General features: G+C 52.0%; 3 protein-coding genes across 3 annotated transcripts; all 3 read left to right on the top strand.

Moving 5' to 3' along the window:
* Nucleotides 1-897: 897 nt before the first annotated feature.
* On the top strand, nt 898-3,627 carry FTJAE_3471 (uncharacterized protein; the record flags this gene model as incomplete). Its single annotated transcript, XM_037349772.1, has 1 exon — nt 898-3,627. The coding sequence occupies one exon, from the start codon at nt 898-900 to the stop codon at nt 3,625-3,627; it is 2,730 nt and encodes a 909-aa protein (XP_037209401.1).
* Nucleotides 3,628-4,455: 828 nt separating this feature from the next.
* On the top strand, nt 4,456-4,869 carry FTJAE_3472 (uncharacterized protein; the record flags this gene model as incomplete). The annotated part of the gene is made up of 1 exon (XM_037349773.1): nt 4,456-4,869. The coding sequence occupies one exon, from the start codon at nt 4,456-4,458 to the stop codon at nt 4,867-4,869; it is 414 nt and encodes a 137-aa protein (XP_037209402.1).
* Nucleotides 4,870-10,380: 5,511 nt separating this feature from the next.
* Nucleotides 10,381-13,958, top strand: FTJAE_3473 (potassium sodium efflux P-type ATPase fungal-type; the record flags this gene model as incomplete). The annotated part of the gene is made up of 4 exons (XM_037349774.1): nt 10,381-10,629; nt 10,841-11,106; nt 11,161-12,844; nt 12,894-13,958. The coding sequence occupies 4 exons, from the start codon at nt 10,381-10,383 to the stop codon at nt 13,956-13,958; spliced, it is 3,264 nt and encodes a 1,087-aa protein (XP_037209403.1).
* Nucleotides 13,959-14,317: the final 359 nt, after the last annotated feature.

Consider the following 14,317-nt stretch of genomic DNA (forward strand, 5'->3'; position numbering starts at 1 on the left):
CCTGACACTGCTTGGCCGGGCCACTCCAGATACAAACTGAGCTCAACAGAGCGGAATTGTCTGGAATTTTCTATTTCCACTGACTCTTTCTTCCAAACACTTAATCTCCCTTGCCCGTCTTCACAATCTATCCCTGTTTTCTCCTCCTTCTAATTTATGTCCTACATATCCATGTAAATGGGTTGCATGTTGTTGAGCCCAACCAACGTTGCATCCTCCTCCCGTACCTGACCTCACCGATAACGCTTCCGCTCTTGTGTCACCATATTAACAGAGCAATCCCCTCTCACCAATTCCCGCCCTCTTTTTATTTCCCGCTTGTACAACAGTAAGAAGAAGAAAAAAGTCGGGGGGAAAGCTCTAGCTCGTCTCGTCTCATCTCGTCTTGAGTCAATCCCACCGCATCACGAGATACCCGCATCATTTTGCCCACCGCCTTTGCAACGAACGACTCACGACCGCATCCGTTGCAATTTCTCCCGCATTCGTTGAGATTTCTCAATTTGCTCAGAAGGAAAAGAAGGAGAAAAGACGAATTGGAATGACAAGATTCCAAGCAATTTACCAATAAAACACCATCCGAGACATCATCACCCGCTTTTGACCTTAGCTTCCTTGCTCCGAACGCAGCAGTTTCTAGGCGCATTCGGTCAGATTTACACAAACGCAAACACCCGCGAGAAAGAGAAGCAGAGACAAACTGTTCTCAGATTTATTATTATTGCGCTTACCTGCAGCAATCGTCCTCACCCCACCTTGTCCAACCCAACTCACGCGCAATTTCTCCCGACATTTTCCTTGTCTCACAGAACCTCCCCGCCCAATTTCATGTCAATGGTTCTCTTGAGCGTGTGAAAAAAGACACCAAATCAACAAAAGCAGAAAGGACTTTTCATCATGCTCCTCACTGCTCAAGCGCCTCAAGGGCGCTCCCGTTCAGATAGCTTGCAGCAAATGCTCGATCTGGAGAAGAAGCTCAATGTAAGCACAGAAAGAGACGAAATTCTGGGGGGTTTGGCTGACGTACTCGCACAGTTTCAGCGAACACACCAGGGCTCTGTGCCTCCATCTCCGGCATGCACTGATAGCAGTGGCTCAGTACCACCCAGCCCAGGCCACCCACCTCGGCGTTTTGAGCTGGTGCCCAAGGATAAGAAGGGTCCTACACCTGTTCGAAACTACTCCGCTGTTCCCCCTCCTCTCTTCTCAGCTCCTGAGCGCTCAGAGTCACCAAACATGATCCCCCGAAAGCCCGTGGGAAAGGAAATTTCTCAATTATCTTCATCGGAGCAGCTCACAGACGATAAGCCCGCTCACAAGACCGTGGCGTTCATGTTTCCCCCTGATGTGGAGGAGCAGCGCTCTGTGTGTCAATCACCCACTTGGGAAGCATACGAGCGTCAGAAGAAGGAGAAGAAAGAAGAGAAGCGAAAGGAACTCCAGCGAAAAGAAGAGGAGAAGCGAAAGGCGAAGGAGAAGGAGCAAGAATTAGCCATGAACCAAGCACTCGAAGAAGCTTGGAAGAACGCTCCCAAGCCCCGCGGTCGAAAGCTGAGCAAACCTCAACCACCGCCTCCGTCTCTTCAAACTCAAGGACTCAGCACAACTGTACCGCCTCAAACAACACAGAAGCGACGATCTCGCTCGTCGAGCTTATTGGGATTCTCGATTGGTAGAAACAACGACGATCCTGAAGAGCCCAGACGCAGTCGTTCCAGCTCGCTTACCTCTATATTCCGCAAGTCATTCGAGATCAAGCGTGCTTCGTTCGACGAGACCAGTCCTACGGGTTTCTTGGGTGGTAAGAAGCTCGAGAAGAAGAAAGACGACTTCCATCAGAAAGTCCTCGAGGACCAGGCCAAGGGCGACAGCAGAGTTCATCCCGCCATGCGAAAGTCGTTCCTCGGCCATGGGTCGTTTACGCCTCTCAAGGTCAATCCTCAGCAAAAAGAGGAAGATGCCAAACGGAGAGCATACCCTCCTATCTCGATCAATACATCTGGCGCGAGGGGTCAATCGAAACCGGCCAAGTCGCCTAGTCGAAGGGGTTCAGTCAATATCTACCTGTGGAGTGCTCGAGCTCGACGTGGTTCTGTCAGTGATGATTGTGCAGTCGCTGATACGGATGATGAGGGTGATCAGAATACCGCTACCACACCCGACAGCGAGATTTTGTACAACAAGGCCCAGGGTCTGAACAGACGAGGCGGTCTTTACATCAAGAAGGAAGATGGAAGCGAACAATCCGTCACTCCTCGCTCTTCAAACCAGAGCATGAAACAAGCTGCCAAGGCCAAAGACACTGAGAAGCCTCCTCAGCAAGATACCATCACCGTCTCCCGTCCCCCAATAACAAACTCAACACAACCCCAAGGCCAAGCCCGACGCTCATCAGCAGCATCAGGCCTCTCCATCCCTCCACCGCCGCCCCGAAGAAGCTCAAAGCGAGGATCTCTCACACTCCTAACACGACTGAATAACTCCCAACCAGCGTCCGATGAAGCCAAGAGCGCTCCGGTCGAGTCATCAAAGTCAAAGGACAAATTGTTCAGACACAATCCCCCGAGCATCCGTTATGAACAGACTTCGCCGGGTGTGCGACCGAAACCCATAACTGCTGATTCAGAACCCGCTGTGCCTACGAAATGGAAGCTTAAGGATGCTGCCAAGAGTGCGTTCAGCAGAGGTCATTCAGCGCAGAACTCGGTGTCGTCGACGATGAGTGCTTCTTCCAAGACGAGCACTACATCCTCTGTCGGACCGCCTGTGCCACCAAAGACGGATTTGCCTGTGTCAAAGGGATTGGCTGGTGCTAATGATGCCCCCATTCGCACTCAGCACGTTCACGCTCCGGTAAAGCATCTCGCACCGGGAACTACACGCTCACCTATCGGCCGTCGTCCTACAACAAGCTCATCAGAGTCTTCATACTCGGATGGTATCCAAACTGTATCCCCCATGAGCACACCACACACATCCCCTCCCCAATCCGAAATGGGCCACTCCCCCAGCATCGCAACCATCAAGCCCTCAATGCACGCAACCGCCGGCCCCGTCAGTCCCTACTGGTCCTACACAAACTCCCCCCAACTGGCGCCCATCGACCGTTTCGATACCAACCCCTCCGATCCAGAAATCGACCCCATCCAAGAAGCCGCCAACAGAGTAATGGAAGCCTTCTCAAACGCCAACCTCCGCAACCGCCGAACACCCGTCTCCTCCGACGAGACAAGCTTCGCCTCAACACCAACATACCCGCCTCTAAAGCACAAGCCCCGAAGCAAAGGACATCTGCGCTCCGTCCAGAGCGGCCATAGAGCGACCGTCTCTGACCCGGAAGCGACAATCAAGACGCTCCGTCGGCAATCGAACCTAGAGCATCAGCACCACGGCGAACCAAGCGCCAAGATGTTTGTCGAGTGCTGCGCTTGCATGCGCTACCACGATATGCCAAGCAGGCTCTACGAAGCCATGTCCAACCCGGACGGTGTACTGAGCGCTGGCTCAACGGATTTCGCAGGGAGTGTTACCATGACGGTGAAGTGTCCGTGGTGCAAGCATGAGATGAGCACAAAGTGCTGCGCTGGATTCGCAGCCATGGTGTACATCAAGGAGCGATTTCACTAAAGTTTTACGTTCTCGACGAACAATTGTTTTTTCTTGTGTTTGTCTATAGACAAATCCTGCACGACGCAATTTTGCTTTCCCTTTTCTCTTATGCTACAGAATTGGGCGTAGATGGAGGGAAAAAGACACGGTTAGTCTGAATAGTGTGTACAGGTTGCTTGGGTATAACAAGAACCGTGGGGAAATATTGTATTTAGTTTTTGACGAAGGTTGTAACGAGTCACGACATGATGAATCAAATAAACTGAACTATTATTCAACAATCCCACTCACAGGGTCTTCCCTTGTTTGACGTCACATCCACTTTTCCCCTCTAGTCTCTTGAAAGCTCATCTTGGCAACGAGTCTATCGTTGAACTAAAGTTTGTTGAAAAGCGAACACCTTCCCGTCCAAGAATAGACCGTAAATCACGATATCGAATGGCGGAGAAACGTGGTGGTGTCTGTTCTCAACGCCAAGGCTGGAGTCCGATGACGGGCATGAAGTGAGACAATCTTCTAGAAACGAACCAAAAAAGCAAGAATAATAAAACATGTGAATTGGAATTGGAATAACCTGTTACTGAGTTCTTGCAATTGGATGTCGGGAATATCCTGATCCTGCTTTGAGGGTTTGCGCGGCTCTGACGTCAGGATAAGCAGGGATCCGACGATGCCAGGTTTTTACAAGATGCAGATTCAAGAAATACCAATATCTACGTCAATTCAAGAGGGGGAATCATCATATCACTTATTCCCATCGTCTTCTTCAACTGTGAATCAATCTTATCTCAACCAACTCACCTTATCTCTCACCTCACCAAAACTACAAGCTACAACACCATCAAAATGGGCGAACCAAAGAAAGGCACAATCAAGTTCCGCAACAAAGAAGGCACCCTCGACGCCTCCGCCCTTCTCTGGCGCGCCCTGACCTCTGAGAAGCCAGAGGTGATGCGCAAATACATCACCAAAGACGCCGTCCTCTGCGAACCAGATCAGAAGGTGTACTCACCCCGCACCGAGCCCTCCCTCGATGAATACATGGAGGATGGGTACGAGCCCTGGACGGCGTACAAGATCCACGACGAGCCTGAGTTTGTAGAGATCGACCTCATGGCCTCGGCGCTCAACTACCGCGTCACTGCGTGGAAGCTCCAGAATGGAGAGATGATGGCCACGGAGGCTTGGTGCCATAGTGTCTTTCGACAGGGACCTGGAGGGGATTGGAAGTGTTGTCTTCATCATATGGCCAAGGTCTAACGAAGACTTGAGTGTTTAAAGGTGTTGGGGATTGGCGAATTGGGTTTCTGTTTCTAAGCTATGTTAATTAACGACGTTAACGTTATCGCAACCTACATTACTCTCTCAACCGTGCATCACTTAGTCCAGCAAAGTTCTCGCCAAGCTTCAGCTCAACAGCGATAACTAATAAACAGAGTTTCTAATTGTCAAGATTAGCTCACCCACCCTTGTCCGATAGGTAATACCAACAACAACCGGGACCGCCTCCCGGATGCATTAAACTCGGGAGACCAGAATGAAGTCGAGTTACGCGCCAAGAGGATCACTCAGGCGGGGGAGGGGCCCTTTATCTCCCCCTCGTGCATCAAAGAGAAGTTCTCTTTTCTGAATATGGTCGCGTGCGTTTTATTCTGTATCTCGCCATTGGCGAGTTGAGCCAAACATGGTGGCTGTCGATCAGGCTGAAGGAGAAATCCTGCACGTTGACACTTTGTCGAGCAAGGATTAACACGAAAATATTCGAACCGTTGGTCTCTTGTTTGGGGTCTGATTGCCTTTATCTTGGCGGCCTGGGCGTTTTCGCCTCCAGCGATGGTCATCGACTTGGTGTGCCACAGAAAAGAGGTCTTGTCGCTCTTGGCTTTCTTGTCATAATGAGCGTTTATGGAGGCCCTGGTTGCAAGCCTGCATGTCCCTTCCATCCGGTCGATGATTCTGTGATCCGAGGTCATCATCGATCGCTTAGCAGGATTCTGACTGTGTGCTTGATTGTGTCTTTCGGACATTTAGTTGCGGGCTGTAAGATTGTGACGTCGTGTCATCGCTAAGTTCAACACAATCTCGCCTCTTCGCAATGAACAGATATCACAATCGAGACTCGAATATCTGCTCACTTTCTTCGGCGTGGACCGGGCAGTCGGCTTTTGTCTTTGCTTTTTGCCTGTCTGTCTGCGATATAACCGACCACTTGGTCCGCGGATGGCTGTCGTATTACGACCTGTCTCAAGCCAAGGGTCTTGTCAAATGCTTCTTCGCTCTAGGATGGACTTGGCGAGAAGCACGACGCGGGGAGTTAAGTAATGGAATGAGCAATGTCAAGCAGGAGTGACATGTCCCTCTCGAACTGAAGTTGTCCCAACCTCTTCCTCCCCCAGACCAAACTCTCTCTCCTGATGTGACGCCGTCCGCTCCGGGGTTCCCTTCGGCGGAGGGCACGTGTCCTCCTCTGTCAACCTCTTCGCTACGAGTGGCTCCGCCCAAGCCCACTCCCCACTCCGCCGCCCCACTGTAACCCTGCCTTCACCCAAACACCGCTCGGCTTGGCAATGAGACGTCTGTGGGGCCGCTGACCGTTCCGCTCCAGTACTGAACTGCACTGAAGCGTGCTGTAGGGGCGTGTCCGTTTCCGCTGCCGTTTGTTCTCGTGTTCCCTTTCCTTTTTGCTCTTCCTGCAGCATGCACGTTTTGATCCTCTTGCAGCGAAATATTGTCACAGAGGAATCGTGGGTGGTTGCGAGGCTGTCTTGTATCGTGGCTACACGTGTTGAGAAGCTTTTTGGTGATCAACTTGGCGCCTTGTATTGACTTGGCTTCAGACATCTATCTTGGGTTCAACATGGTGGGTGGACCTTCGTACCCTGGAGTTGTTTCTTAAAATCTACCTCGTACTCTGTAACTCACCACGATACGCGTAACAAACAAAGATAGTATACGGGACATAGTATAGATCCGTCTCCATGTAGCAGATAGATCTAAATCTCAATTTGCAGCACCATCGAGATAAAGCACCGAAAAGGCCCGACCAGTATCTCAACTGTATCCGCTCGATTTTCGTCACCAAACACTATCTGTAACCCCCACAAGGATCGTCCATGGAGAAGTAAAAAGAAATCAAAAAGAGGTTCGAGAGCGTCGCATATTTCGAGGCCTTCAATTCTGGAGGCCTAGACCGCATCCATTGCCCAACGGCTTGGCTGCGTCGACATGGCTGAAGCTCTCGTCACTTGAATGGTTCACCCCAGAGTTCTCGCAAGCCATCGTGGAAGCCTGGGGAAATCTGGCGCTTATGCCAGGGCTCTTGAAAAGCCAAGACACAGTTCCTTCGAATTATGGTACGATGGCATATTATCACCCGGTGGACTTGAGAGCTTTTCGGCCAAGTTCCATATCGCCAAGTTCTTGGTAGTCCCCTGCGGTTTGATAACGATGAAGTCTTAATTGTTTCACAGAGACAGATGCGGTTCTGAATGGCTCGCGAGAAAGAGGCTCGGCTTACTGCTTCCGAGGATGAGCCGCAATGGTGCTCCGATGTTTTGTTGAGATGATCGCCGAAGCCCGAGCGTACCCATCTGCCGTGTATCAAGGCCATTCGCAAACTCCCCGGCCGATGTTCATGTCCGTGCCTGGAGACCCTGCCAATTCCTGCTCAGAGACCTCCGGCGCCGGGTCCCCAGGTTTTTGGTCACGTTGGCCGCCGTTCCCGCGACAAGAAAGATCGAGCATCACGATATTTACGCCGAAGTCCGTTCATGATCCCATTAATAGATCGATGGCTTATAACAGCTGCAGTCCGTATGTTCTCCGGCAATAACGGCAACTCAATGGTTGGTGAGCAAGTTAAAAGCTGCATGTCGCGGGACCTGCAGCAGAATTACTTTTTTCCTTCCGTACGGAGATACACAAGTCCGGGTATATTGTTCCCCATCAATGGTGCTGCGATTCCTCAGCGAAGCAACCCCCCCACGCATTGTCTCACGTCCGCAGCAAGGTGTTGCGAGACCGACACATCCGGGTTAAATCCCCCCTCTCTCTCAGGAGAAGAGAAAAGAAGACAACATCTCCGCCTGGAGACCGGGGCACCTCCGTGGGGAGGTTGACGCCCCCGCTGTGTCCGCCCCGAGACAACACCCGGAGACAACGGATCCAATGGCAGTAGGAGAGTGAGTGAAACCCCGTTTATTTTTCTTCTCTTCCCGTGGGAGCCTCGCATGGGTTTGTGCTAGGCGTAAGCGCCCCGTTTCTGTGAGGACAAAGTGTCGTCTAGAGTGGATCGAAAGGGAATCCTAATTCCCCGTTGTTGCTGCGGCATACGGCGCTTCTCTTGTTCCCGCCTTGGTAGTTCACCATAGCCAGGCGTCAGCGTCTCCGCGTCCGGCGTCTCTTTTGGCCTGCGAGAGGTAATGATCGACGGCTATGTCTTTACCGTCTATTTTACGGCTGGGTCCATTAGTAAGGAAACGGAGACAAGGGAGGGCTAGTGTATGTATGCACGTGAGTCGCAGAGAATTGGCATTGTATCTGCTCGAGAAGTTGTGTGTAATCGCAATGCAACGCGCAGGCTCTAGGACATCTCATTCGTCGCTCGACGCGCTGTTGGAATGAGGCTAAAAGGAATAGCGCAGAGATTTTCTGAAGGAGATTGTGTACCAGGATTAGTGGACCTGGGCTTCAATGATTTAAGCTTATTGTCACGTTGGAGGAGAATCCTGGCTGATCTGGTGGAGGACTGATTACGTACCATGTACTCGCATGCCGGGATGGCTTCTAGAAGCAGTGGAAGCCGGTCACGTGGCGGATACTGGCTTGACAGCTGAGAGATACGGATCAGTGGCAAAAGCCACCGAGATTGGTGTCGTTGTCGTTAGTGCACTAGCATCACGCGTGTTGAGCCCCTGTTTATCTGGAAACGCTAAACTTCGAGGTACTTGGGCTAGCTAAGGCGTCCTCCAGACTTTGGGCAAAGATAAGAGACCGTGACTAACACCATCAAGTTCCTCTGCCAAGGGGGGCAGTGCCTGCACCTCATCCTTGGCGAAGATTTGCGAGGGAGTTTTCTCAAAGGGGATAAGCTAAGCAAAGTTGCGTAACGAGTTGAGCAGCTGGTTCGTCTCAGCCAAACATATCTCGAGATCTGATCTTGAACCCCAAGATCTCCATGGCTCCAAGTCACGAGACTGGCCAGGAATACAACGGGCAGCTTCAGCATGTGGATTAACAGCTCCGTGCCGTGCAGTCTCGGACCTCCGTGATGTAAATCCGGGCCGCAACAACACGAGCTGAAAGATGAACAATCAGCTCATACCCGGCCCCGTTTCTTTTCTGTCGTAGGTGAGCTGTGAATTGAATATTGCCTCTCAAATGGAACTTGATTGATGCCTACGTCTACGACATCACCCAACGTGCAGATACAAAAAAGCAGGCCAGAAGAACAAAGCAATAAAACGGAGTCCAGGTTGACGGTGCTGATTGCCCACGACCCAATGACGTGACGACTTGGCGGGCAGAAATTATGTATGCCCAGAAAATGCCAATACTGATCCTTCCTCGTCGAGAAGAAAATACCACCGAAGCAGACCACATTACAGAGTTGATTCAATTGGTGTGTGTCATGGCGAGGGAGGAAAAAAAGAGGGGGAGGGGGTAGCTTTAGGTAGGACAGGGCACTCGTCTAACGTCGGCTCTAAGTTAGGGGCCATATGCACTGAAAATGCAGTGAACTGAACTCGGTTACAGCGTGTATCCACCGTCGGTGACGGCACTGGGAAGAAAAGGGTCAGGTCCCTGGAAGCCTCACGAGAGCCTCACCAGGTGACAATGAGCAAGGCTTCAAACAAGGCTCTGACACTGCAAACCCCAGACAGCACTGACGATATCTTTGTTGGTACCGCTATTTGAGTCCCCTCTTCCAAGGCAATTCGAGTTCGGGTTTATTCTGAACCTAGTCTTTGAGTGAAGATACTGGTATGGTTCTTCTTTCTTAACCCTTGTCTCCCAAGAATACCAAGCCTCAGGTCGCCCACTCAGGAAGGCCAATTGATGCCGAGCCCGCCACGCCGCGTCACAGGATGCTTGGTAGCCATCTCCAAATGACGTGCCGACGCCTCTTGAACCTACCGTACAGAACGGCGCCATCACCACTCGCTCAGCAGTGGGGACCCCTCCCCCGGGGCGGAGTGGACTCGTCGGACAAGGCCGGGGGGCGTACACTATACTCTCAACACTACCTACACAACAACAAACCAAGGTTTCGTATCATCGCCAAGACTCTCACAGAATGCCCAATCCCAATGCCTCCCCGCCTTTGGAACAGAGCAACTGCACCGCAGAGAAGGAAAAATTGGGTAATGCCTCTTGGCCCATGTGGAGAAAAGAATGAAATCCATCTCTCTCAACCCAGATAGTGACTTGAGCCAAGACTCTGGCGAGATAAGCATTGACTGCTTTGCTCTGTCTGTCGTCGACGATGGGACAGTCGTCTATAAGACCTTCCCCATCTCCCCGCACGATGCAATTCTCGTTCCTCTCTTCCCTTTCTCCCCAAGGATCTCTTCACTTAGATCTCCAAAAACAACCCTTTCCGACGCCAGACGAAAGGCTTCCTGCAAATTCATCTTACAGGAATCCCCAGACATAGGCTTAAGGGTCTTTTTTTTCTCTCTCTCCCAACTCATGTATACCAGCACCGAGTCGATATATATAACAACAACATAAGCAACGCTGGCAAACTGCTAGCTTTTTCGACTTACAACCATGGCTAAGAAGGACGACTCCGTCGACAACCATGTCTCTGGCCAGAGCAACGAGCCCATGAGCCGTCCCGCTCACGCCTTGACGTTCAACCAGGTCGTCGAGGAGCTCAAGACTGATACCCTCAGCGGTCTCACCGAGGCTGAAGCTAAACAACGACATGAGAAGTTTGGCAACAACGATCTCGGCGAAGCTGATGGCGTTCAGCCCCTCAAGATCATCATCGCTCAGGTCGCTAATGCCATGACGCTGGTGAGTCCAGCCCAGTCCCCTCCTCTCCTAGCCCCCACACACTCCAAAGTTTAATGGTTTAAGCATATCTCGATGGCTGAACTATTTTTTCTTCCTCGCGCCACTCGACTGCATATTACCTGATTAGGCAGCCCGTCGTTCTTTGGTCCCCCAACCCACCTGCTCACACCCCTGCCCGACGCTATGTCGATGATTACTGACGTCTGCCAAGGTGCTTATTCTCGCCATGGCTGTTTCTTTCGGTATCAAGTCGTGGATTGAGGGTGGTGTCGTCGCCTTCATCATTGGTCTCAATGTCACTGTCGGTTTCTTCCAGGAGTACTCTGCCGAGAAGACCATGGACTCTCTGCGGTCCATGTCTTCTCCCACTGCTAGTGTTGTGCGCGATGGAGACTCCAAGGTGGTTCCCTCCGTTGAGGTCGTTCCCGGTGATCTTGTGGAAATCAAGACCGGTGATACGATCCCTGCTGATATTCGGTGAGTGAACCCCATGTCTGACACTTATACTGGGGTGTTTACTAATTAGCGTAGACTTATTGAGGCTGTTAACTTTGAGACTGATGAGGCTATGTTGACTGGTGAGTCTCTCCCCGTTCGAAAGAACGAGGATGAGGTCTTTGAGGACAACACCGGACCCGGTGACCGTATCAACGTCGCCTACAGCTCATCCACCGTCACAAAGGGTCGTGCCAAGGGTATCGTCTTCGCTACCGGCACTAGCACTGAAATCGGCGCTATCGCTGCTGCCCTCCGAAAGAAGGACAGCAAGGTCCGTCCCGTGAAGCGCAAGGCCGATGGTTCCGCCAAGCCTCACCGATATCTCGAAGCCTACACTCTCACCTTCACCGACGCTGTTGGTCGTTTCCTCGGTGTCAACGTCGGCACACCTCTGCAGAAGAAGCTCTCCCGTCTGGCAATCTACCTCTTCGGTACTGCCGTCATCTGTGCCATTATCGTCCTTGCTGCCAACGACTTTGATGCTTCCCAGCAGGTTATTATCTACGCCGTTGCTACTGGTCTGTCCATGATTCCCGCTAGTTTGGTCGTCGTCTTGACTATCACCATGGCTGCCGGTACAAAGCGCATGGTTGAGCGAAACGTTATTGTTCGTAACCTCAAGTCTCTTGAGGCTCTTGGTGCTGTTACCGATATTTGCTCTGACAAGACTGGTACTCTCACCCAAGGTAAGATGGTTGCCCGTGGAGCCTGGACTCCTGGAAAGGGAACCTATCTAATCGAGAACACCACTGAGCCTTTCAACCCTACCCTTGGTGACATGCGCTGGTCTCGCAGCCAGCCCCACGAGCTTCCCCTCAAGCAGGGTGGTGACGAATGTGGTTCTCTCTCTCCTATCAGCGAGCTCCTCAACCAGTCCAAGTCGTCTCTCGTCAAGTTCCTCGAAGTTGCTTCTCTCGCCAACCTTGCTACCGTCAACGAGAAGAACGGTGAATGGCACGCCCGCGGTGATCCCACCGAGATTGCCATCCAGGTCCTCGCCTCTCGTTTCGACTGGAACCGTCTCCGTCTTACCAGCCACGACGCTGCCAACCAGTACAGTGAGATCGCCGAGCTTCCCTTCGACTCTGATGTCAAGCGCATGTCCGTCATCATGAAGGATAACCGAACCAGCCAGCTCTTCGCCTTCACCAAGGGTGCTGTCGAGCGTGTCATTGGTGCCTGTGCTACATACTGCCCTGAGGATAACGAGGAGCAAGTCCCCATCACCGATGAGTTCCGTGAGCAGATCCTCCGTAACATGGAGTCTTTTGCTGGAATGGGTCTCCGTGTCCTCGCTCTTGCTTCCAAGCCCTACAACGTCGACATGAAGAAGGGTGATGAGATTGACCGCACCACTGTTGAGTGTGATCTCGTCTTCCGTGGTCTCGTTGGTCTTTATGATCCTCCCCGTCCTGAGTCTGCTCCCGCCGTCCGAGAGTGTCATGAGGCTGGTATTTCCGTCCACATGCTTACTGGTGATCACCCTGAGACCGCTAAGGCTATCGCCATTGAGGTCGGTATCCTGCCTACCCGTATGGATCTCGTCGCCGAGGACACTGCTGCTACCATGGTCATGACTGCTACTACTTTCGATGGTCTTACCGATGATGAAGTCGACCAGCTTCCTTTCCTCCCTCTTGTTATTGCCCGATGTGCTCCTCAGACCAAGGTCCGCATGATTGAAGCCCTGCATCGCCGAGACAAGTTCTGTGCTATGGTACGTTCTCACCGTCGTCTCTTTCCAATGTCTCATGCTAACTTGACAGACTGGTGATGGTGTTAACGACTCTCCCTCTCTCCGCCGTGCCGATGTTGGTATTGCCATGGGTCAAGCCGGTTCCGACGTCGCAAAGGATGCTTCCGATATCGTTCTCAGCGACGACAACTTCGCATCTATTGTCGCTGCCATCGAGGAAGGTCGCCGTATCTTTGACAACATTCAGAAGTTCATTCTCCACGTGCTCGCCACCAACGTCGCCCAAGCCGTCGTCCTTCTTGTCGGTCTCGTCTTCAAGGACAAGACAGGTCTCTCCGTCTTCCCTATCGCTCCCGTCCAGATCATGTGGATCATTATGATGACTTCTGGTCTTCCCGACATGGGTCTCGGTTTCGAGCGCGCTGTCGCTGGTATTCTTCGCCGACCCCCGATTTCTCTCAAGACTGGTGTCTTCTCCCTCGAGTTCATCATCGATATGTGTGTCTACGGTCTCTGGATCGCTGCTCTCTGCCTCAGCGCCTTCGTCCTCCGCCTGTATGCTTTCGGCAACGGTGAGCTCGGTGAGGATTGTAACGATAACTACAGCGAGAGCTGTGAGACCGTCTTCAAGGCCCGTGCCACCACCTTTGCCTGTCTCACATGGTTCTCCCTCTTCCTCGCCTGGGAGATGATTGACAAGCGCCGATCTTTCTTCCGCATGCAGCCCGGCTCCAAGCTCTACTTCACCCAGTGGATGCACGATGTCTGGCGCAACCAGTTCCTCTTCTGGGCCATCATGCTCGGCTTCGTCACCCTCTTCCCCATCCAGTACATCCCCGTCATCAGCGACACCGTCTTCAAGCACAAGGGCATCACCTGGGAGTGGGCCATCGTCTTCATCGCCGCCGGCCTCTTCTTCGGCGGCATCGAGGCCTGGAAGTTCGCCAAGCGCGTGTACTTCCGCCGTCAAGCCCGCAAGAACCAGGGCGTCGAGTGGAAGGACATGGATCTTGAGCAGCGCACCTTCGGCGAGTATCTCACACCCGACTCGAGCGAAGCCAGCGTGCGTCACGACTCTGAGAAGATTGACGCACAAGCTGCTGCTCAACGCAACAACGCCGAAAAGAAGGCGTGAACGAATTTTGCCCAGTAAAGGGAACAAGTTCTTTGCTATAATTCTGCCAATGAAGAGGTAGATAGCCCCAAAACTCAAAACGGTGCAAACAACGGAACGTGGAAGGGTTCAAGAAAAAGGTGGACGAGGAGGAAATGACTGAGCCGATGAGCTCGCTACCGGAGGAAACTCTAGATATGAACCACAGAGGACGCCGTTGGCTGTAATGAGGAGAGGATGAAGAGGATCATGGATGGATATTCCAGATCTCTTGAGATTACCTATGCATAAGCGGAAATAGTTCTTTAATGAAGTCAAATGATAAAAATCATGATCAATTGTTCTTAAGTGACTCACCAATCTCTGTTTAAAGTGACCAT

This window comes from Fusarium tjaetaba, assembly GCF_013396195.1.
Source record: "Fusarium tjaetaba strain NRRL 66243 chromosome Unknown NRRL66243_c0000067, whole genome shotgun sequence".
In the NCBI taxonomy this organism is placed as follows: domain Eukaryota; kingdom Fungi; phylum Ascomycota; class Sordariomycetes; order Hypocreales; family Nectriaceae; genus Fusarium; species Fusarium tjaetaba.